Consider the following 25,378-nt stretch of genomic DNA (forward strand, 5'->3'; position numbering starts at 1 on the left):
TAACCGGTGGATCCGTGGCGCAATGGTAGCGCGTCTGACTCCAGATCAGAAGGTTGCGTGTTCGATTCACGTCGGGTTCAATTTTTTTCTATCCAATATCTTTTTCTTCTTTTCTTTGCCACGGTATTCGCAAATGTTGAGGAGCAAATAATTTTCATATCAATGAGAACCATGTCTGAGTCTGACGATGAATTAGGTTTAACTAATCTGGTCAAAGCTTAATTTTGTTATGACTTATGAATATCAATGATAACCATGTCTGAGTCTGACACATGGTTATAACCCAGAGTAACAATTTCATCCCACTAGCTAGCAAAGAAGTATGGATGAATTAGGTTTAACTAATCTGGTCAAAGCTTAATTGCAAAGGCCAATAAGAACAAGCATGGTTAATGAAAGGACAATGATTCATACACTCAAGTAAGAAAACCCTATTATCCATGTTAAGTACATAAAACATAACATTAACTCAACAATAAAATAATCAAGCTAGACTAACCGTAACAGAGAGGCACAAAATTTCTCAACAAACGCTTCAGAGACAAATAAATATATACAGAACTTCGAAGTTGTTTCGCTGCTAGAGATTCAAAGCCATAAGTTCCTGACAAAGGAATCAACCCTCAAGACCTTTCATCCGGAACAAAGAAATCAAATCTAACATCGACAGAAGAACCAGAACTGTCTCCGGTTTCCTTAAACTCAATATTTGTTATTGTCCCAACTTCATCCATATCTTGATATTCTGGCTTAACACGCCGCACAGGAACAGTGACGGAGTAAATAGTTCCAATATCTGTATCAGAAGAGACACTCAGCTGAACTTTGTCCTGTGACTCTATCTCCACAAAATCTGATAGAGCACGCACAATGTTGTTAACAATTTTTCGCTTTGCCTCGTCACTTACTTCACATCGATCAGAGAACAAGATCATCTTCAAGCGTTGCTTGGCAATTCTAGCATTCGAACTTTTTCTAGACACTGCTGATGGGAAAACTATCTTCCAAGCTAAATTTAATCGCTCAAAGAAACTCATGTTAACAGCATCAAGGAGGAAGTTCTCAGCTTCTTGACTAACAGATTTTGACGAAAACTTGGGACCTTCAAGGACTCCAGAAACTGGCTTGCAGAAGCCACGCATATTGCTGCGACGTACAATTGTCAGGCTGGGACATTTTGGGGTGAATTCAGAGATGCTAGATGCTCCATTTGAGTAACCACTGAAATCCACCTATTAGGCAGAAAACTAGGGTATTAGTGATAAGGCATTCAGATTCTTGCTAATTGTTTCTGTGAGATATGCATAGTATATAACAAACCATGAGCATTTTTGAATAGCAGTCTATAAGACATGTGGCCTAGTGCATGACGCTCCGGGTTTGAGCCCGGTAGATATATAAAACCTTATCCCCACAACTGGAGAGGTTTTCTACGTTATTTGTACCCTTCTCCAGGTCAAAAGGTAGCAAGACACGGGCATCAGAATAAAAATATCCAAACACAAAGATTAAACAACAGCATTTTATTAAAATTATATTGAAAACTGCATCTCACAAACTCTTTAATCATACTAATCCACCCAATTAAATGCAGGTTTTTATTTTCCAATAAGACAATCAGCAAAGGGACCTCTAACCCTTGTAAACAAAAGCTGTGTTAAGTACCTAAGGAAAATGAAGAACCACACCTTAAAAGCTAGTATTAAGGGGGAAGAATCAGTATCCTTAAATACAATATCAAACATCCCAGACTACTTGATGCGAACTTTGGGCACCCCATAATACACGTCCCTAACAGGCTGCAAGATTACAGGCTGATGGAGAGAATCCAGGGTTTATTAATGAAAGAAGAAAAGGGGATCAAGTGCAGAAATGGGAATGAACTGGGGCAGGTAAGGGGGGATTCAATTTTGCAGATGGGAGAAGACCCTGCAAAATAGATATCAGCAACAGCAAAGTGATGAGATGGATGTGGGAACCATTGAAGGGGATGTGAATTTGGAAGGGCACAGGACAGTGTGGGGGACATTTGGTTGATTGGAGACAATGAGATGGCTTAGGTCATCAGGAAGAATAGCAACTTGCTTCTCTGGTAATTCGCTATTTTCTCATGCAAAACTTTATCTTAATATACTATTCTAATCAATAATATTTTAATCCATCAATAACTATTAACTATCAACAAATACTAGATACAACTCATACTTCCAAGCAAATGAAATAAGGTTGAAAAGCAGTTATGTCTTCCTGTAGTACTTGTGCTGGTGAGCAATTACATAATGTTACAACTTTACAACTTATGGATGCAGGATTGCAGGTTACCACATAGTCCACATTATCTTGGCCTAGTGAGATTTCTTGTTACTTTCAATCAACTTAAAATAATGATAAAAAATAATATAATCTAACAACAACAAAGACAATAACAAAGAAAATGAATTCTAACCATAGACCAAACGGAGACGTGTGTCTTTGTCATTGTACACCCAATATTTGTAACTGAGAGCTACGAGAAATTTATTCTTATTTCTACATGTTTTACACAATGGCAAGAAGTTCATTATGGGTGCAAGCTTTAAAAGCAGGTTCACAGAAGCATCTTAGACCAAGCAAATCATCTCCATGATTTTTTTTACAAACTTGACAGCAAAATGTGAAAGTGAAAAAATAAATAAAATAAAAAGAGTGAATATCGAAATTAGAGATGTGAATTTGTATGACCTAAAATTTCAAAATCATAAGCCATACATTGACGACCCCAAAGGCTTTAATTCCTACAAATAATAATAAAATAAAATAAAGAAAAATACCCCTCATCAAATACCACCTGATATGCCCTGATTTGTAAGATATATCATGCAATTGGGATTTCAATTCACCATGGAAAGAAACATTTAACTGAATTTCATACAGAAATAAACCAATCATCTAATTCGAACAGGTGAAAAAAAAACAAGAGAATAACAGGAGAAAGAGACAAAACAGACAGGATAAAACCTTTGGGGAAGGGAAAGAAGAGATTCGTGGTTGTGAACGAGAGTGATAGAGAGGAACAGTAGCATAAACCCTAAGATCACCAGAAATCGCCATTGTTAACCCAAAAAGAAAAAGAAACAGCTTTGAGCTCGAAGTCGCCTCCTGCGTTCAAAATTCAGAGCTTTAACACACTGCCCTCAGTTATGCGAGTGAACTTTGCGCTCCTTATTTTCTCAGGATTGGTTGTTTACTTGTTTTATAGGGAGAGAGAAAATAAGGTAACAGATTTCTTGTTAATTAAACAGTCAGAGTTGAGATTTAAAATTTATAGATTATATTTTACGGGTGTTGTCATTACACAATTATTTTTTAAATAATGTGAATAATAATTTTAAAATTAATCCAAATAAAAAAAATACTTCATTTTAAATAATCTTATAAATTTTAATATTAGAATAATTATTTATTAAGTTAGTGAATTAAACAATTAATTATTATTAATTGTGTATGAATAAATAAAATAAAAAAATAACTATCCAATTAAAAATAATTAACATAATCAATCATCTACATATCTATTGTTTATATTATTTAATATTTTCATTATTTTTATATACTTTTTTTATAATTTATAATTTAAAATATAAGTTATTTTATCTATTATTTTATAAGTAAAAAATTAATTTTCAGAAAATAAAAAATAATTATCTATTATATATATAATTGAAAATCTATTGGGTAATGGTTTAATTAGTAATAAATCACTCGTAAAATCATTTAATTTGCTAATAATTAAACAAATATTTAAAATTATACTAAAAACTTAAATTTAAATAATAAAAATAAAGAAATACAACAAAGATTTTTTAATAAATAAAATAAATATTTTATTTACCATGTAAACAAGACATGTGTAATCTTATTTTTTTAACACTGTAAACAAGATACGTAAAGATAAATTTTTAGTAACTAGAAAAGGATGTGCAACTCTTTCTATTCTCCACAAATATTTCACTACTTTTTTTCTACCTATTTCTAGTAGTAGTGGATATTTGGTTGTAAATGTGTATCCGAATTGCCATATAAGAAATAATGATAATAGGGTGATATTTGAATGTGAGAATCTCATTCTGTAGCATATCCGGAGAGTAAGTTCTTTGTCCGAGTTGAAGAGTTTGATATTGGGTAGCGTTAGTAATAGCGGGGTAAAAGAGATCGAAAGGCGTATAGGTTGCTAGCACCGATGGGAAATGGAGTTTTTTTGTTTCGTCTGTTTTAGCTCCATGGCATGAGCATGTGTGCCTGATGTTTGACATCCATGGAAGAATCATGGCAGAATAAGTGATAGAGTTTTTTGCGGAAATTGGTGACATTGGCGGCGATGGATCTGGCTTGTCAGACTTCGTCCAAGATGACCCACCTCTTGCACTCAAGCCGCTGCACATTACTAGTCCTGTGGAAGACATGAACGTTGACGGTGAAGACTCCACCAAGGAGTATGTTATGGATAGCAACGACAGCGGTTCTTCTGAGGATAATGATGAGGAAGATTTTGTACCAGAGACCCCGGTTGAAGCATCACGTAGGTATCTTTTGCTTGCCCCGCACCTAATTTTGGCCTTGTCATCTGTATCTAGTCACTATAGTACATTGGATCTGGACGCGATGTAAGAAGAATCTATTTTCCAACACGGGTGAAGACAATTACAACTTGGACAATAGTGTGAAGTTTAGGGTTGGCCACATATTCAAAAGAAGAGATGCAGTAATGCATGGTGTAAAGAATTATAGTATTCGCAGAAATGCTAAATACTGAGTAGTGGAGTCGAATTGATTAAAGTACCATGTGCATTGTCGCCAACATGTAGCAGGCTGTCCTTGGAGTCTCCATGTTGCTTTCTGACAGAATCTCGAATATTGGTAAGTTGAAGTTTCATTATTTTTTATATTCTTAATTGTCGCTGTTATGCTTATTATAATCGTTAACCACCGTTGTTCTATTTCGTTAGGGAGGTGCGTTGGATGGGAGGAGCGCACACGTATTTAGCAACTCGTCCGTCAGTATTTCTGTCCTACAAGGTGCAGTTAGGCAAAGCTGTCATTTCAAATTCTCGTATAGAAAAGTTTGGATGGGGAAGCAAAAGGTGATTGCGCAGATTTTCGATGACTGAGAGGAGTCATATAATAAGGTGTCGAGATTACTGCAAGCCGTGTAGAGTTATTGTCTCAAAACGATGTGTGAGATCAGTGATGTACCATACGATGATGGTCACCTCATAGTGCGTAATTGCAGCATGTTTGACAATGTATTTTTGGCCTTCCTTCCTTATGTGGAGGCTTTCAAATATTGCAAGTCGTTCGAGATAAGAGCTTTACACAAGACGTATACACACGTGATACGACTACGTCGTCTCGTGTCTTATCTCGTTTATATTGTAAACGAGATAAGAGAAGCGACACATTTCAGTAAAAATGCTACAAATTATTTATTTTATTTATTTTCAAAAGAATCCAATACAACAACTAAGTTACAATAAAACTTCTCTATATTCATAATGAATAAAATAAAATTAAATAAAATTAAATAGAATAATAAATATATAATAAGAAATTAAAAATATTCANTAGATTTTTAATACCAAAATTATTAAAAAAAGATTAATATTTATAATATTTAAAAAAAGATCATATTTTTTTTATAAAGTGACAAATATATTTTTAATTATTTTTTATTTATTTTTTATAATCTTTATGGCAATGATTTTTAGTTGAAAATGAATTCTCTTTTTTTCTTGGATTGTTTGGTAAAGTGAATTTTTCACTTTACATTCTTTAAGTGGAACCAAGAGATAGCATATGACGTAAAGTATTAAATGATAAGTAAAAGATTATACTTTATCATTTATAATTGTTTATTCTTTTCATTTATTTTCTCATTTATACGATCCTCCTTTCTTCTTCTCATAGAGTACAACAGCAAAAATTCAATATTATTACAATTATGTTCTTCCACATTTGCATCTTTACGCACATTATTATTGAATGTTAATCTTCTTCTCTCTATTTTACTTTTTCGTTCAATTTGCCAAAGCAAACATGTATCTAAAGACTAGTCAAACATAGCTAGGACCTTCTTTGAATACATGTGGCTAAAAAGATTAATGTACAAGACTTGAAAATACTATCCTTAATGCATGTCACACAGGTTGAATGATGTATTCTTCGAAAGAATAATGCTTTGATTTTAGTTTTTATTAGTTTGGTCAATGTTGTGTGATGATCGCTTTTGGTTATTGAAATACATTTGTGATATATGAAAAATAAAGATAAGTTATCAAATTAAAAATTAAAGAAATTATTAATGATAAATTAATAGTTTAGTTTTGATAAATATATATTTTACTATAGTTATTGGATTGAAAAGAGTAGAATTTATCAATTTAACTTGTATTTAGTCTTTTTAATTGCATGCTTTTGTAAAGAATTTTCTTGACGAGCCTAGTCGCCACTTCCCATTATACTTCTTAACGAGCACCATGTTTGACAGCCAAGTCGAGTAGGTGAGTTCCCAAATAAATGCGGCCTGCAGGAGGTTAGTGGTTTGTCTTTTGACTTCGACTACCTTGTTAGCCGACATTTTTTGCCTTCTTTATGCTCCAGACTTGGCTTCTGGTTTTATGGATAGCCTGTGAGACATAAACTTAGGGTATAACCCCGGCATGTCAGTGGGAGTCCATGCGAATAGGTCTCTGTTTTGTTTTACGATAGTCGCAAGGGGCCCTTGAGCTCGTAAGGTAGTTTCAATTTAGGAAGGTGTACTTCTCCTCCATGTCCCTGATATATACTTTCTCAAGGTTCCCTTCTGACACTAGGCAGGGACATTCTTTGAGTCTCGCATCTAGGTTGGCGATAAAGATCTCCACCACATCATGAGATTTTTTCGCAGGGATAGGCTGACATTATTGCAGGTTATTACCAGTTCAACATCGTTGTGAATGGTGCCAATGGTCCCATCATCCGCTCAGTACTTCAATGTCGGAAACTTAGTGAAGATCACCACATAGAAGTTATTTATGTTTTTTCTTCCTAAAACGACATTGTACGCGTTGAAGTCCTTGATGACAACAAATTTGGCCATAGGCAATCTCTTCTTGCTTTCAGCTCCTATGCAAATGCAAATTAGTAATCGGACAACTCTGTCTCGTTTGATGAAGAAGTCCCCTAGACCCACTACGCTGGATTAGTGGGTTTGGAAGTCTGCATCTTTTATCCCAAGGGCGTCGAAGGCATTTTGAAAAAATAATTAGTAGGCGCATGTATTCATTAGGATTCTTTTCACGAGGCACATTCTTACTCTGGCCATAATTACCATAAGTGGGTCATCCACTAGGTCCCCGAACTTGCAGTCTTGTGGACCGAAGTTGATGTTAGAAAACGTAGGCGGCTGCAGATGTTCTGAAGCGATTGTCGCAAGGATTTGGGTTCTTTCTTTCGCGAGGATTTGAATTTCTTGCATGATCTCCCCGTCATGACATTAATGATTATCATGGGATCACGGTCATTTTCTTCCCTTGGTATTTCTTTGATTGTTCTGGGATTCTGCATTTCTCTTGCTTCGAGCGAACGATCATAGGTTGCCCTTTTGGGTTCACGAATGATTTTCCTGAACTCGGGTAACTTTTCATCTCGGATGGCATGTTCGAGGGCACCCTTGAGATCGATGTAATCTTGGATTTTGTATCTGTAGCCTTGGTGATTATGCCAATACAGGGACATATTTTCGCCAGTCCTCTCTTTTAGTTGTCGGGCCTTCAGTATCACGCCGTGGTCTGCTATTTGTTGATATACTTCTGCTATCGGGGCGGTTAAGGGTGTATAATTTGTGAACTTTCTGACACGTTGGTTAGGCATAAGTTAGCAACCAAGTCCACAAAGCCATTTATTTCCAAGCATTTATCGTTGAATCGATCCAAATACTTTCTTGTCAACTCGTTATTTTTCTGAGTCACTTCTAATAGGTTAATGGGATGTTTTGCCTTGGCAATCCATGTTGTGAATTGGGCAAAGAACTTTTGGGATATGTCTGAGAAGTACAGGACAGTTCCTTGTGGCAGGAAGTTGAACCACTTGATTGTAGGGCTTGCAAGGTTACCAAGAAGGCTCAATATTGTACCGTATCTGGAACACCCTTTAGATTCATCCATGCCACGAAGGAGGTAAGATGCTCTTAGGAGTCCTTGGTTCCGTCATAATGGATATCAGTTGGCTTATTTAAATATTTCAGTAGACAAACTCGGAGGACTCTTTCGTCAAAAAGGGTAGCCCCCATGACAATGAATTCATCATGCCACCTTCTTTTCCCTGTAGGGGATCTGTCATTCCCCCTATGGTGGTGTTCGTGCCCTTCACGACTTGGAGATTTCGTTTCTTCATTGTAGGGATGGTATTGATCATTCCTTCCCTGGCGTCTTTTGGTTTGTTACGTTGTTCTGGCGATCTAGAGCGATGCCTCCCTTGAGGTTGTGACCTCGAGTGTACTTCAGAGCTTGGTGTTGGTTAGTAACAATCTCACGTAGCGACCTCTCTTTCTAAATTATGCAGCCAGTGTTGCAGCTGTTGAATGATTCAAGGTGCGAGTTTTGGTTGTTTCATGACTGATAACAAGGTGTCATCGCCGTGTGAACCACGCTCGAGATTCTAGCCCCGTTTAGCACTTGGTGGTTCTTAGAGGGATTGTATTCCCAATTCTTTTCAAGTTAGTATTGTTGTCCATCGATACGGAAGCCATTAAGCTTTCTTGCTGCGAATTCCTACAAACAGCTCCAATATTTGTGAGTTACCTGGAATATCAGGATCCACAGTTCTCTGGATGGTAAGTGATAAATCACTATTTTATGGTTTATCTTATGCTTAATTGAGTGGAATTTATCAATCTTTCATACACTTGTTCATACAAAATGCATGGCTTTACATTCTCCTTCCTGATTTTGTGCTATGATTGAAAATATGCTTCTTTGGCCTTAAATTTGCTTTGTTTAATCCTCTCTTATTACCATTCGATGCATTGATATGTGTGTTAAGTGTTTTCAGAGATTACAGGGCAGGAATGGCTCAGAGGATGGAAAGGAAGCATGCAAAAGTGGAAATAATACAAGAAGTTGAAGAAATTGCTAAGCTGTCCAGCCTGACCTCTTCACACTCAAATGGTCATAACTTGAGCTACAGAGGTCCAAATGAGGCGGTTCTAGTTGCGTTGGAAAGCTAACATCCAGGGCTTCAAAATGATATATAATTTGCTATAGTGGCCGTACAGAAAAATGACGCGCACGCGTGAATCACGCGGACACATCGTAGTGACGAAAATCAGCGTGACAGAATTCGCAATCAGCGATTTCTGGGCTGTTTTTGACCCAGTTTTCGGTCTAAAAAATACAGATTAGAGGCTATAAAGTGGGAAATCAATTCATACACAAAAAATATTCATAATTCATAAGTTTAGGATTAGATGTAGTTTTTAGAGAGAGAGGCTCTCTCCTCTCTCTTAGGTTTTAGGATTTAGGATTTCTTTTAGGATTAGGATTTCTACTTCTCTTCATTCCAAGTTTAATGTTCCTTTAATTTATTTTCTACTTTATTTATTCTATTACTTTAATTGTTATTTATCTTTCTAAATTGGTTTATGAACTCCATGTTAGAATGGATATCTTTATTTAATATAATTTGAGATATTTCAGACTTATAATTGTTTTCTTTAATTTATGTTATTGATGCTTCTAATTAATCCAAATTATTTTCATTCAAGTAGATTTTCTTCCCTTTTGACTTTGGTTGAGTAATTAGAGACTCTTGAGTTATCAAACTCTTTTGTTGATTGATAATTGGAAGTTGCTAATTGACTTGAATTCCACTAACTCTAGTCTTTCTTTAGGAATTAACTAGGACTTGAGGATTCATATTGATTTATCCACTTGACTTACCTTCATAGTTAGAGGTTGACTAAGTGGGAGCAACAAGGAATTATCATCACAATTGATAAGGATAACTAGGATAGGACTTCTAATTTTCATACCTTGCCAAGAGTTTTCTTAGCTATTGATTTATTAATTCCTGCAATTTATTTCTCTTGTTCAAACCTTTCAAAAACCTAAAAATATTGTTTTCCATAACCAATAATAAAACACACCTCCCTGCAATTCCTTGAGAAGATGACCCGAGGTTTCAATACTTCGGTTATAAATTTTATTGGGTTTTGTTACTTGTGACAACCAAACTTTTGTACGAAAGGATTTTCTGTTGGTTTAGAAACTATACTTACAACGCGATTACTTTTATAAAATTCTTTACCGATAGAAATCCGATCGTCAGTAAGCTTCATGGTTTTTGGTCTGGTGAATAGTGGCGAGTGACCTGTCAAGACACTCCAACACTCAAGTCAGAATGGATCTTAGAGGTAGGGTTTAGGGGTGTGTGTTGTAATGACCCAACTTCTAGCACATCATGATCTACTAAAAGTAAGGTATTACTAACCTGTTTTTCTGTATTATCTATTTAATATTGAGTCTTTACGACGTTAATACGTTCCCAGTTTTAGGAAAAAGCTAGTGAATTTTGTTTTTTATTCATTAAAAAGCATTCAACAAAGACTTCCAATGAAAAATAATCACATAATTACTATTAATACATTATAGTTATTCAAATGAACAACAAATACAAGCCTACCCCTCTGGATAAAACTTCAACTAACAAGGCGAGGGAAAATAAATAAATTATTACAAATACTCAACTTACAAACAAACTCCTCCATGCATCTGCAGCTTCACAATAAGCCTTCGCACCTGTAGCTGAAAAAGTGAAAAAGAGGGGGTAAGAACTGGAGAGTCCTTAATTGGGTCGGGGTAATTAGCTAGGTTCATTTTATATTATACTTAGTCAACAGCAACAACAACAGGATACATACAAACTTTAACAACTAAGGGAATGGAGAAACAATTAATCAAGAAGCACATATACACGAAACACATAACAAGAGAATATGCGCAAACAAGTATGATGCATGTTTGTCCTATGCAGGATTGCAGGCCATGAGCTTATGTGTCGGTTTACACCCTGCAACCCGACCTTACCTAAGAACTAGTCTTAGATATGGTTTCCGTTGTGTCCTTCATGCATACATGTCAGTGGTTAAGAATACCATCAGTTCGGGACCACCGACAATCAACGCAAAGCTCGACGCCCTAATATACACACAAGGAAAATTGCAATCCTCAATTAGTGGGCGTCACCGAAATCAACACACAATAGTTTTTGGGATTTATCGGCATTTAATAATTCAACAGTTCATGGATTATCCCCGTAATCAATGATTATCAATTCGTAGATTTTTTCCGCCGTTAAACATTTAATACTTTGTGCACTAAGCAAGTGGGACAGAACCCTAGTCCTTGCCAGGCCAACCTTTAATCTTCTAATTCTCTTTTACCGTTTCCCATGTCTTTCTCTTTATCTAACCATTAGTTTTCTGTTTTATATTTTCACAAGACAATTATTCTTTCTTTGTTCTTGTTTAATATCGTAATCAATCATAGTACTCTTCTCAAACCTCACCTTAAGTGTTTTATGAAGAAGATTATGAAATTTAAATTTAAAATTGTCTTCCTAAATCTTTTAGAAAAATTTGTTTGCTTACCACTTTTAGTTATATTATATTTTTTATTATTATAAAGATAATTATTTAAATAATAATAATAATAATAATAATAATAATAATAATAATAATAATAATAATATTTTAGAGTTAAAAATTCAATTAATAATATTTAGTTTCTCAAAATTTTCAAAAATTTATTTTGATCCCAAACTTTTAAAAATTTTACTTTAACCACTTAACTTCTAAAAATTATGTTTTAACCCCCAAAATTTCTTTTAATTAACTTACAACTACAAATTTTTTTTTAATTATAATTTGGCCACCGAATAATTAAAATATGAGGGTTTAGTGTTCTTCAAGAAACCAAAGCACACTCTTCAAAAATTCATTAAATTTTACTTGATTATTAACTAGTTTTTTAATCTTTTCAGTAACCGATTTTTTTTAATATTCAAATCTAATTTCCAGCTACCAAATTTTATCATTTTTCTCATGATTTTAGCTTACATTCACCAATAATCATGGCTTTTTAGTTCAGTTTTCCAACCGTTTTTGGAACCAAATTATTTTCGTCGACTTGTAACATAATTCAATATAATAACACTCAAATTCAAGCACTAATTCATAGCCCAGTAATCACACAATATTAATACATTTATTAATCACAAAAATTACGAAACCCTACCTTCTTGTTGCAATCACCAACACTGAAACATCAAGAAAGTTTTTCAACCGAAAAATCTAAAAAAAAGTCAAAAATTGACTATTTCACCGTGATCACCAACTTGGCCCAACCTTGTTTGAAGGGACAACAACTTCACCTTATGATTCCTTCCATGAAAAGTGGCACTGAAGAGACGAACACTTTAATCAGTTTAGATTTTTTTTATGGGAGTTAAGGAACTCAAGAAATCAAGTACCGAGGGTTCATAGCTTCCATGAAAATCTCTCTCTCTCAATGACTCGATAGACGTTGAGATATTGGGCCTAAGAGGGGTGGTTCAGCTTTTGGGCCGAGTCATCGTTGGGCTGTAGAAGTCGAGAGTCGAATCCATAATAATTTCATATGATATCTCTCAACTTTAAAATATCTCTAAAATATTTTGGTGAAGTTAAACTGATAAAAAAATACCGATAAAAATTTTTCACCAATTGAATTTGGACTAGATTATTAAATAATCTCACAAAATACATTTCGTTTTATATAAAAATAATATTTAATTAATTTTCTTTATATGGATCCGCTCGTCAAATTGAAGCAATTTACTGATTTCAAAAATTCTAATCACGAAAAACTCGAAAAATTATTATACAAAAAAATTAAGTTGTTATAGAATACATATGATCATTTTGGTAGAGAAGATGAATAGAAAGAGGGAGAGTGAAAAAAGGTGGAGTCACAAGTTATGTGATTGAGTATATTTTATTTTTTTTCTTATTGAGCATTTTGGACTAATGAATAATTTATCCAACTTGCTTAAATTTTGTTAATATTTTAGCTTCGTCATGTAGTATGAAGAATCTAACGAGGCAAATGCATATCAGGCTTCTAATGCATGCATTAGGGCTTAGGCACTAGTCTCTAGATATGGCAAAAAAATTTTTACTTTCAGATATCTGTAGGGATTATTCACAATGGAGATGTTAACGAGGATTTGTAAAATTTTTACGGGGACGGAATCTCTCTCCGAATAAATGGGGATAGAAGCGGGAATTGAGGTACCCGTGAGCGAAATTTTTGTAAAAAAAAATTACTTAAAATATTCTTATATATATAAATTATGTAAGTAACTCTAATTCATTTTATTTTAGTTTATATATTAAAAATTTTGTATATATTATTATGTTAAATTTGTGTTTAAATTATATTTGATTTAATATATTTGGTTGAATTATATAGGATTTTATTATGGTTATATTAATTTTTTTAAAAAAAATTAAAACTTAATAATATTCAATATTCATGGATACCCGCGAGTATCTGCCTCTGCAGGAAGAAATAAACGAGACTTGTAACAGAAATATGAGGGTATTTTGTTAAGTAGAAAGAGGAGTTTTTGTCTAATAAAAATTTATTGCTATTTTTACTAGTCTTTGATAAAAAAAATTGATTTTATTGATTAACTAAAATTAGTTATTTCTTCTAAAATTTCTATTAAAATAGTAGTTCTTTTGAGATTTTAAAAATTTTATATATTAGACAAATATTTGCTAAAAGACATGAATTCTCTAAAATTTGTATTTTAGACTAAAAATAATTTGAAATTAAAAGATTGATGTAGTATTTTTTTTCAATAAATAAATATTTTTAACCATGAAATATTAAAACACAAATAATTCTAAATTAACTTAATATCAATTAAAAATTTGATTAATTTAACAAAATTATTCAAAATATGGTGAAAATTCAGGTGTAGTCTCGACTTCACGTGACGTTGATATCTAAGAGACGTTAGATGAAAATATAGTCAAATCAGTCAAATCATCTAATAGCTTTTAAGTATCAACTTTACATAAAGTCGATTACGCCTGACTTTCCACCTCAAAATATTCTTAAGTAGTTTTGTCAAATTAATCCAATTTTTGACAAATATAAACATAAACTTATATTTTTCTTGGTTAATTGTCAACACCATCAGATATTTTAGAAATTTTAGTTTACTTTATTTCATGAATCAAACTTATTTATTAACTCAAAATTAAATTATATTTTTTTTGGTACAGTAAATTAAATTAAAAAAAGAAAAAAAGTAAAAAACATTGCTTACCTAAAGAGTTAGAGACTAGAAAGTAAAGAACAGAATCATAGACGACAAGACACACACTCTCTCTCTCTCGGCGAATGGGCGGTAGATGGAGAACCGTGTCCCTTCTTTTCAACCGAATAACTTCTTCGTCGTCGCTATTCAAACCTCGTTTTCCTCCACCTCTTTCCACCAACAATCGCTTTCTCTCTTTCGCCGCTTCTTCTGCAATTCCTTGCAGTTTCGACCCGGATCCGACTTTCGGGTACGAAGCTCCGCAGGATGACCAAACCGTCAAAATCCCCGTCAAAGCATACTTCCTCTGCACAAGGTATTGCCGCCGCCCCACAAACTTAACTCGTTCAAGTTCCTTAATTTTTATTATTAATTTGATTATCACCTGGTTCAGCAAATGGGTCGTTCTCAGAATTGATCTTGTTTCCCTTGCTGCTGTTGTCCCGTTATTATTGGAGTTTGAAACATTGTGTTTTTGTGGGCTGTGACATGATTGTACATTAATTTTAACATTTAATGTTAGAGTATGGAGCATAGTTACATATGGCGTCTTACCCCTTCCCATGCCGAACTTATTTCGTTTCATTTAACTATGGTATGGAGTGCATTGAGTGAGTTCATTAGATAGAAAGGGAGAAAAATAGATACCTATTGAAAAGATTGTAAAATCTCGACTTCGCTGCTTTGGGCACGGTATAGAATGCATGCAGGGAGGGAGGATAGTGTAATAACTAGAGGCAAATTATAGACAACTCTATTGAAAAGGATATAAGTTTTAATAGTTTGACTATATACATGGTTCGTGATAAGGCAAAAAAGGGGTATGTGTCTGATTCTGAATAGTAGGTCAATACTTGGTTATTGTTGTTGTATTCATTCATTTCATGTGTAAGACTGGAAGATGTTTTGAAGTACCCTCAGAGTTTAGAATTTATTTAACAGGATTTGTAGTACCTGCATCTTTATTGCTCGTAGAAATGATTTGTGTGTACGTGTGTGTTTAATTTTTCTCGCCATTTGTGATTTTTGCTACTCTCCTCTCTAGATCACCACTTAAAGTTGTACTGTGCTGTTAATGTTGAATTTGAGTGCTGGACTGCTGGAAGTTTAATTTCGGTGAAAACTCAGGTGCAGTTAATTTCACGTGAAGTTGATAGCTGAAAGTCGATAAATGATTTGAATGATTTAATTAAATTTGCCGTTAAATGATTTGAATAATTTAATTAAATTTTTATCTAACGGCTCTCAGTTATCAGCTTCACGTAAAGTTGACTGCACTTGAGTTTCCACCTTTATCAAAGATTTGGAATTTTAGTGATGGCTTAAATTTATCCATATGATTTATGGGTTTTGAAGTTTTCCGGTCTAATGTATCCTTTTAAGTTATGCATTGAACCCCCTTCCTCTCATGTCTTTTTGCTGTCTTTTTTCTGGTTTTTATGATTTTTGGCCCGTCTCAGATTCATAATTTTGGCAGTATAAATCTCAAGGGCATTCAGGCTGACAATATGAGAAATGTTGTTCCCCCATCTTCTCGCTCATCATCAAACTACGTTGCCCTCCGGTTTTGTGACTTCAATCCAGACTATAAAGTAAGATTTTCTTTCTCTCTCTCTCTAAATCAGAATGTTGTGTTTATATGCAAAGTTCAAAGCCTCATTTCCTAATCTTAAGTTTCTGTCTCTCTACTTCGTACATCAGTTTTCGCAATACATTGGTATTAGAATACTGCACCTTGTACCATCTTGAAGCACCTCCATGATTTTAATAGTCTGGTATGATTGATATTTTGTAATTTGAATGCGTAGGATTATAGGAAGAGTCGTTGGTAGAGAATTTCGGCTAAATATTCTTAATGGTACTAATGGTCTCCTCTGTTTTATTAGTAGAAAACTCTGCCTCTGTTGTGCTATGCTTCAAATTTTTACATAGTTGGTCCCAGGGAATGGATCCTCTTCATATCTTTTTTCAATTGAGTGTATAAAGCGTGATCTTTAACCCTTAAGTGTTTTCTCTCATGTTTTCTTGGTCCCACCTATAAAATGTATGGTGAAAGATCATACTTTACCCTCTCATGTGAGAAAAAAATATGGAGAGAATCCAATACGATACCTAGATAAAAGGGGAGTTACTTGATTACAATAAGGAACCTTTTTCAAATCTTTATGACATTCGTCAGCAATGTGGTTTTGTCACATGTGAAGATAAGGAGATAATTCAAAAGTTAGAGGTAGAGTAAAACCAAGGGCAAGCAAAAACTACGTGTAAGGATTTTAAATTCAAATGGTTTTGTTTGTGGACATGTTAATGAGATAATCAAATGATTTGATTCATATAGCCTAGTCACCTATTGGAAAAAGGCCTAGTTTTTTTTCTCAATACGAGTAACAGAACGTGTTGAGCTGATTTTAAGTAGCAAATTTTTGTTTTTAATTAATATACTCTTATTTATGTTTAAAAAGGGAGATAATACTCCTTGGTTAAAGCAAAATTATGTGTCTCATTATGAGATGATCTTTCCTAATACGGTTATATTATAACAATACGTTGGATGTCGCAAACTCTGAACTTGTTGAGACATTTGATGAAGGGACATGCATTTCATGTGAAAGCAAGCAGCTGTCGCTACATGGTTGTATACCAGTATGGCTCTGCTGTTTTGTTTAACATTGAGGATCATGAAGTGGAAGTTTACCTAGATCTAGTTAAGAGGCATGCATCTACTTTACTTCCAGAGATGCGGAAAGATGGTAAATTTTCTTATCAATTAGTTAAATAGTTCTTCCGAATCCTTTTGTTTATGCTTAACGTTTTCATTGTAATTAGATTATGCAGTAAAGGAAAAGCCACTATTAGTTGAAGACATGCAAGGAGGCCCAGACTACATAGTTCTAAAATCTTTGGATACTGATGGCATCCGTATAATTGGAAGTGTACTGGGACAAAGCATTGCTCTTGATTATTTTGTGTCACAGGTTTAAATGCACTAAATGCCATCTTAATTCTGTTACTTTGGCGTCCATTTGCTATCTCAAAGTAGAAATAAAGTACATTAAATTCTAGTCATGTATAACTTGACATGTTCCTATGGCTTACTAGAAACAAAGTACATTAAATAAAGTACATTAAATCAGGTTGATGGCTTAGTTGAAGAGTTTGCCGGCATAAATCGTGGAATGGAGAAAACTGGGACTTTCACTATGGATAAGAAGAAGCTTCTACAGCTGGTTGGGAAAGCTAACTCGCACTTAGCTGATGTGATTCTTAAAGTCGGTCTCTTTGAGAGGTATGATCATCCTTGTTGGAGACATATTACCCCCCTTGAACTTTTAATTTTTATTATATGCAAATCGACCTTCTGAACATTTCTAAATATGCAACTTTGACACCCGAAATTTTGTTAAGAAGTAAAAAGCACCAACATGTTCAATCTGCCAATTTGCAGATTTTTTAAGTTTGGAAACTTCATATGGCAGAAAATTGGAGGAGGGAAAATGCAATTAACGCTAAAGTTATAATGTGGGAATAAGTTGAAAAACAACATCCCTAAATATTTCAAATATTTTTTTGTTAAAGAAGTCATCCAAGAGAATTTAAGTAAATACAGTTTATGATATTCTTGGCATCTTCATTCATGCCTTGTTATGGATGAATCAGATCAGAAATTGCTTGGAGAGATGCGAAGTATGCACAAATATACGAATATTTACGGGAGGAGTATGAAGTTGCTCAACGCTTTGGAAACCTGGATTTCAAATTGAAATTTGTCGAGGTAATTCCTTTCTTCCCTTATACATTAATCATTTAATTGATTTTACCCATAGCATTTGAAATTTTTTGCCAGATCTCATCCCATCTAAACCTAGCAATGCGCTTAGTTGTTCATTTGAGATGGGTCTTTAATTTGCCTTCAAATGACATGGCTACATTAATTAGCAAACATCTAAGATTGAAAATTCAAGAACTATTATACTCTAATTGATGATGATGATGGCTAATTAAGGCTTGTAAATATTGTTGATTTGGTTTCTTGCAGCACAATATTCATTTTCTCCAAGAAGTTCTCCAGAACAGGAAGTCAGATTTCTTGGAATGGTGCATTATTGGCCTATTGACTATTGAAAATGTTATATCTTTTTATGAGATTCTTCGAGAGTCAAATACAATCTCTTAGTAACTAGTGAAGGAGATTGAAGCTATAGATTAATTTTTTGTAACAATACTTCCAATTTTTTATCTAATAAAATATTTTCACCTATTTGTATGTGGTAGAAGAAGATCCACATACACCCCCCACCCCAAACAAAAAACCAATAAAATGGAGGTTCAGTTCATTGAGAAAATCTGAAACTTGTATATTTTGAGAATATGATGATCCAACAAAATAAAATATATTGTTATGATACACTGCGTTTGGATGGTGTCCGTGTACATGAGAGACACGCACACAACAACACGTGTAATGTTTGTTTTGTAAGACACAAATTCAAGAGAGACACGGTTACACATAACTATCCACAGAAAATATGTATTTTGTGTCTGGCCAAAATGAAAAGACGCAGAAATTTGGCTTGAGAAACAGATCAAATTCCAAAATTACCCAACTCAGTTAACGTTCTTTTTTCTCTTTGCCTCCTCTAACTTCCATTGTTACTGCATCTCAACTCTTTATCTCCAAATCTATTTCATCATCTTCCACCATACCAGATCCATCAAATAGCTATGCTTCCAAAGCACTTTTTGTTTATCTTCTCCAAGATTGGCGTCTCTCTCTCTTTTTCTGGATCTCTTTTTTTCATTCTCTCCTCTTTGGCACCACCGCAAACATGAAGAAGGTTACCTCTGCGAACGCGCACTAACCGCGATCATGAAGAAGGTCGTCCAACACTGTTGTTTGCTTCCGCATCGCCCTTCGCCATCACTGTCATTTTCCCCATCATTTCCTTCTCCTCCAGTGCGTCAACAAACCCTCACCCTCCCTCATATTAGATTTGTTTTTGCCTTTTTTTAATTTTTTTTAATTTAAATTGTTTAAGTGATATTTGAATTAGGGGTTTTGCTATATAGATAGTCATTTGATTTTACACATGTAGAATACACGTGTTGATTATGTAGCTAATGTTCACCATTTTGTCGTCATTCATCTTGATAGTTGTTGATTGAAAGTTGTAGCCTATTAGACATAAAGTCTGCAGTCTAGGAATAGCTTCACAGTGGATAATGTGAATTAGTATGATTTGGTGACTTTATTAACAGATTATAACTGCCCAATTAATTTGAGTTTTGGGACCTGATTTAGGGTTAATTGATGAAAATATTGGATCGAGTTAGTTTTTAAATGATTGAAAATGTAATCAATTAGAAAAGAAAGACAAAAATATCTCTAGTATTAAAGAAAGACATTTAATTTCTAACGACATTAAAATAAGAAATAATAAATTTGAAATGGAGGAAGAGAATAGTAGATTATGTTTAAATTATTTTATTATTTTGTGAAAAAAGGGTTTCTTCGTACAAATGCATTTAAATTTTTTATTGTTTAGAAAATTAAGTGTATCTTATTTTTACATTTATCTAATTAGGAAGACTTTTGGATGATATAACATGCCGTGATTGAGTTTAGGAGATAATGTCTCATTTGTCAACATTAGGTGTCTTTTAGAACATTATTTTTTAATTAAAAAAGAAAATAGAAAAAGTAAAAGAAAAATAGATGATGAAAATTCTTGAATTTTAATTAATTTTTAATAATTTGTAGTTCCTAATCATCTTTTTAATCAAAGAAGAATTTAGTGTTTAATTCATTCATCACTACAAATTAAAAAAAATACTATGCTAATTAAAATAATATATATATTAGAAGTAGGACTAACAATGGATATGATAGAATAGGGTCTGAGCTCTACCCTAATTATATTCAAATTTTACTCTAATCCTGTCCGCGAATTAAAAATGTTTTTAAAACTTAACTCTAATTTTATTCGCATCCTAAAATTTTCAATCCTACTCTACAGAAAAATAAAAAATTTTTAAACAAATATAAAATTCAATCATTTCATACTTCATACATATTAATAAAATAAAAAATAAAAAATAAAAAATTAAGTTTAAATTAAAATTAAAATTAAAAATAATAAAATATTAAAAAATTCAAAATAAAATTACAAATGATATGATTATCAAGTTCTTAATAAAATTAAAATAGCTCAAATAAAGATAAATGTCTCATCACTCTTTTTTTAATTCTAAGTTCTCATAACATTATTCTTTAAATAATAAATATATTAAATTAATAAATTAAATTATTAACTTAGTGATTATCTTGAGTTTGTACAAAAAGAAGGTTGTGGGTTTAATATTCATTCACTACATATATAATTTTTAAATTTAAATATATATTATATAATAACCTATTCGCAGCAAATTGGGTAGACAATTTTATTAATCGAATTCGGTAGGACTATGTACCCGCAGATAATGTATATATTGTTAGCCTTAATTAAAAAGTTATATATTTTTAGTTATAAAATATGATAATAAGTATATTTTTATTTTTTGTATATTTTTATTTTTTCAAAATAAATTGTTTAGGGTATATTTTTTTTCTAGAATTTGATAATAAGTATATCGTTTAGGTAAAATATATTTATTTTAAAGAGCTTACATTTCAATCACCAAAAAAAAAAGAGCTTACATTTGGTTATCATTAGCAGGGGTAAAAAACTAATAATTTTTATTTGTAAGTTCTTATTAGCAATAAATGGTATAGACGAATAGTGAAATTTATTTAAAATTTTATAATTTTTGTAAAAGATTCTTTGTATTTTTATGCATAAATAATTCCCCGTTTTTAATTGTAATCTAGCAAATTTAAATATTTAATAAATCTCTTTAGACATAATTAAAAAATATGTGGAGCCTATTGATTGTAGTTGGAGAACTCCAATTGCATAGGTCCTATGCTGATGCATTGATATGCTATTTTTGCTACTTATGTCTTTGACCGACACGTGGTTTTTACATATATCGAAAGAATCTCTCTTCTACATGGTAGCACAACCCTTGAATTAGAATTGTTAATTTTATTTATTTAAAAGAAGATTAAAAAATCAGTAGTGATAATAATAGTGGTAGAAATTGGTGATGATAGTGGTGGTGATAATAGTGGTGGTGTTGAGGTTATTCTGATTTGAGAATAAATTTGACTTTCGAATTAGTTAAATGTGTCTTGTGTATTGTGACTATTAACACCAAACATAATAAAAAATTTGTATGTATCTATATTTATGCATCTTTATATCTTTGTATCTATCTCTCTATTTCTTTTGAGACAATAACCAAATACAGCCATAATGATTTGTCTTGACCAAGAGTCAGAATAACAGATGCTCCTTGCACTTAACTAATGATTTCAAATTCAAGTTCAGGTTTTGACTAGAGAGAAACTTGCGTCTAGCTGAAATATACTTTTGTTCTCTTGAAATGCATCGATTTTATGTTTTGACAATATGCATAATTGTCTTTCGTTTATATTGTTTATAAATTATATTAAGAGAAAAATCTTTGATTTTTTGTTTGGCGAATATTTTCGTTCCTTACCATTTAAAAATATGGGTCTGTTAGACCCAAAGAAAAAGTCTAATGTGACAACCGTTGTGCTAACCTGACCGTTATGGATGCACACGTGAGGGGGAGTTTTCAAAACGGAACAAATTAGTCCCTCTTCTTGAAAATAATAGGACATAAATCCTTGATTGTCACCGATCTAATGCGCAGCTTATTTTCCTAAACTGACGTAAGTTGATCAGGACAAAATGAATGATTTTTTACCTTGAAGGCCTTGGAGGGACTTGTGAGTTGCAATGGACTAAGAGAAACCATGAAGACTATGAGCATCATACTCCAGAACACCAATACAGTGGACTATTGCACTTGTGGCTATTGTTTTGTAGGCGATTGGAACCAGTGTTCCTGATGTGTTTATCTTATATGGAAGATCGTCCCATGGCGTTTTGGTGATGTTCTTGCAATTCAAGCAGCATATCCATCCAGGCCCCTGTACCACTTGGGTATATCTTTCTTTTAGGAATCTTGCACTTTCTAGAGCAGAAATTAGAAGCTTCATTCATGTTAATCCATAGCCCGTTTATAGGAACGAGTTCATGGAAACAACGGAAAATTTTGTAGCTATTGTTTTGTAGCCGATTGGAACCTATGTTCCTTTATGAAAAATTTTAAATCTTTGATTTAGGAAATAAAGCTGGCATAAAGTCTCTCCTCGCTCTTTGCCTTTTTCAAGGAACCCTTATTTTTTTTCTTTTTCTTTTAATTTCAGCTAATTAATTAGTTCTTGAAATTAATGAATATGTTTTGTGTTGGTTGAATTTGATGTTGTTTGATAGCCAAAAGATTGTAGTTTGATTTGCTAATTCTGTGATATGTTGCTGTAGCTTGTTTGAAATTAGGAACAAATTTTGCGGAGAGTATTGTTGTTGGAGCACTTTAAACAAATTTTCAACTAATTAATTAGTTCTTGGAATTAATGAATGTGTTTTGTGTTAGTTGAATTTAATGTTGTGTCAAATCATTCAGGATTCAAGAAATTGTTCATGGTGAATGGATTATAATTACTGTTTTGATTTATTTTAATTCAATAAATTCAATGTTGCTATCTATTTGCTTTGTTTTGGTTTGATAAGAATGTTTACTATTATTATTTGAAGAACAAAAAGAAAGGGTGATTTGGGTGGAAGAAAAATGAAAATGGTGGTATGTAAGTGGAGGTAGAAGAAAGGGGAAGAAAGATTTATGTCCTATTATTTTAAGGAAGGACTAATTTTTCTATTTTGAAAACTCTTCTTCCACATATGTATTTATAACGGCTAAGTCAGTACAACAAAAGTCACATTCGACTTTTTTATTGACTTTTTTATTGGATTTGACGAACCCATATGTATGAAAGGATATATACGTCCAACTTTTAAAAAAATCAGAGACTTAAAAATATTTTTAAATGATAAAGGACGAAAATATCTACGAAACAAAATGTGAGAGATCTATTTGTCTTTTCTCTTATATTAAAATTAAGGGAATTTTGATGTGAAGAGTAAATATTGTAATTAAATCTTTAACGTGCACTGTACATGTTTTTATTTTTTTATTTTTCTTTTTTTCTATTATAAAATAAACCACTTTCATTCTTCACCATAGTATTATTCTAAAATTGAAAGTGAATGGTATGCATGTTTCTCTATAACACAATGTCTAGTCTACAAGCATTCCTATGGCATCTTCAATGAAAGCTACATCTACGCTGTAATGTATCGTTAATTGGTAATTAACATCTACCAATTACCATGTACCAAAGTGACATTGACATTGTCAACTAAGCAATTTGGTGAGTAAAAAATAAAATCAAATCAGTATTAAAACAATTAAACAATGCATGATTTCAATTTGTAATGCATCATTTAGGGTTCCCATTTGAGTTGCCAACTCAAACATATAAAAATGAGACAATGAATGACCCAAAAGGAAAACCGTTACCATATATTAAACATTTCAAAATAACTGATGCTATTCTAAATATCATGCAGGACAACTTCAATAATCAGAATTCAGATACTCTGAGAGCATCACGAGGTGTATCATATGCATCTTTTGACCTAGCCTTCTTCACACCGGCTGTGAACCACACCTTGTCCGATTTGTAACCCTCAACTGTCACACTCGTCACCTTGACCCACACAAGGACCTTTGTTTTCATTCCCTCTATTGTCGACAGCTTTCCCCTCGAAATGATACCTTTGACTCGAGTCGCGTACCTAACAACCGACGCGTCCTTGAAGCTCACTTCACAAGAAGACGGCAGGTACACAATCAGCTTACCGTTTGTTTCATCAAACTCATAACAGATTATGTTTTGCGGAAACAGCCCTGGTGGTAGGTTGTACTCTTTGAGGAGATCTGATAGGCTTTTCAATGGCTTGCCTGAGGGAAGAAAACATTGAAAGAAAGAAAGAGTGGTTTATATATTCGTCAAAGTAATATCTAATTAATGGATGTAAAAATGTTGCAAAGATACTTCCCAGAATTCTATAAAACTTTGAGTTAGATAAACTTTGGTATGCTCAGTAGTTTTGGTCCATATAAAAATTTCTTGCAGTTTTGGTCAAAATATATGCAGAAATAAGTGAAAATTGGCCGCTACCATTACATATGGAATGATAATAGGGCCCAACTTCGCTTACTATTTGAAGTTTTTTGGATCGAAACTGCAATAAAAGCTTTACATGTACCAAAACCATAAATTACTAATTTTGAAGGAATACAAAATCTTTTTTAACCCTTACTTTTTATGGGAAGAATGTATGTCTGGAATGTTATGAGATGCATTCATAACTGAGATAATAAATTATTAACTTATTTTATGTCTAGATAGTACCAACAACCCACATCATCCATGTGACTTGTGTCTGGAACAAAAAAGAAGAAAACAGCTGGGTTTCTGAAGGAACTTAAAAATTGTAACTATCATGATGTTTTTTATTGCGGGGATTTAAATAATGAAAACTTTGCATGTCGAGAAATTAATGGGCACATGTGAAATATTAAGGGTCAAAAGAGATTCTTACCTTTTAGCTTGTTGAAAATCCATTTTGCCTTCTCTTCAACTGTGCTTGAGAAAGTCTGCAAACAAAAAATAAAGAACCTCATCTTCCGGAAAATTATAGAATCTTATCCAGTAATGTTTTGACCTCATCTTCCGGAAAATTATGGAAGCAATTTGCAAAATTTCATCTTATTCATTAATTGTTTAATACCTAGATTATCCTTAATTACCACAAAAAAATCGTGCATAATCAATCATGTCATTTCATTATTTCCGAAAATCTGAGCATCAAAAGTCCAAGCCTTTCCCATCCATCTATATCACCAAACATTTCAGAAAATGGTCTAACAAAAATTTACCCAAAATTTGATGATTTCCACAATG

At 32.9% G+C, this 25,378-nt stretch overlaps 3 protein-coding genes and 1 non-coding gene across 4 annotated transcripts in view; 2 read left to right on the forward strand and 2 right to left on the reverse strand.

Annotated features, from left to right (window-relative positions):
- The first annotated feature begins 8 nt into the window (after positions 1-8).
- TRNAW-CCA (transfer RNA tryptophan (anticodon CCA)) lies at positions 9-80 on the forward strand. The gene has a single exon. It is a non-coding gene; the product is annotated as a tRNA-Trp (tRNA).
- A 309-nt stretch (positions 81-389) lies between these two features.
- On the reverse strand, positions 390-3,249 carry LOC107489269 (cell division topological specificity factor homolog, chloroplastic). Its single transcript, XM_016110026.3, has 2 exons — positions 2,998-3,249; positions 390-1,232 (listed from the first exon to the last, which is right to left on the reverse strand). The coding sequence occupies exons 1-2, from the start codon at positions 3,088-3,090 to the stop codon at positions 624-626; spliced, it is 702 nt and encodes a 233-aa protein (XP_015965512.1). The 5' UTR covers positions 3,091-3,249; the 3' UTR covers positions 390-623.
- Positions 3,250-14,419: 11,170 nt separating this feature from the next.
- LOC107489270 (protein RETARDED ROOT GROWTH, mitochondrial) lies at positions 14,420-18,640 on the forward strand. The gene is made up of 7 exons (XM_016110027.3): positions 14,420-14,698; positions 15,860-15,974; positions 16,973-17,132; positions 17,209-17,357; positions 17,517-17,668; positions 18,040-18,154; positions 18,419-18,640. Exons 1-7 carry the CDS (start codon positions 14,466-14,468, stop codon positions 18,554-18,556), a joined length of 1,062 nt encoding a protein of 353 aa, XP_015965513.1. The 5' UTR covers positions 14,420-14,465; the 3' UTR covers positions 18,557-18,640.
- Positions 18,641-23,605: 4,965 nt separating this feature from the next.
- LOC107489271 (uncharacterized protein At5g01610) overlaps positions 23,606-25,378 on the reverse strand; it is a 2,429-nt gene continuing 656 nt past the window's right edge. The window contains exons 2-3 of the mRNA XM_016110028.3: positions 25,017-25,071; positions 23,606-24,372 (exon numbers count right to left, since the gene is read on the reverse strand). Of these exons, the coding sequence (XP_015965514.1) occupies positions 23,993-24,372; positions 25,017-25,071 (435 nt within the window). The 3' untranslated portion in view covers positions 23,606-23,992. The remainder of the gene's footprint in view (positions 24,373-25,016; positions 25,072-25,378) is intronic.

Source organism: Arachis duranensis, chromosome 5 (assembly GCF_000817695.3).
Source record: "Arachis duranensis cultivar V14167 chromosome 5, aradu.V14167.gnm2.J7QH, whole genome shotgun sequence".
Classification (NCBI taxonomy): domain Eukaryota; kingdom Viridiplantae; phylum Streptophyta; class Magnoliopsida; order Fabales; family Fabaceae; genus Arachis; species Arachis duranensis.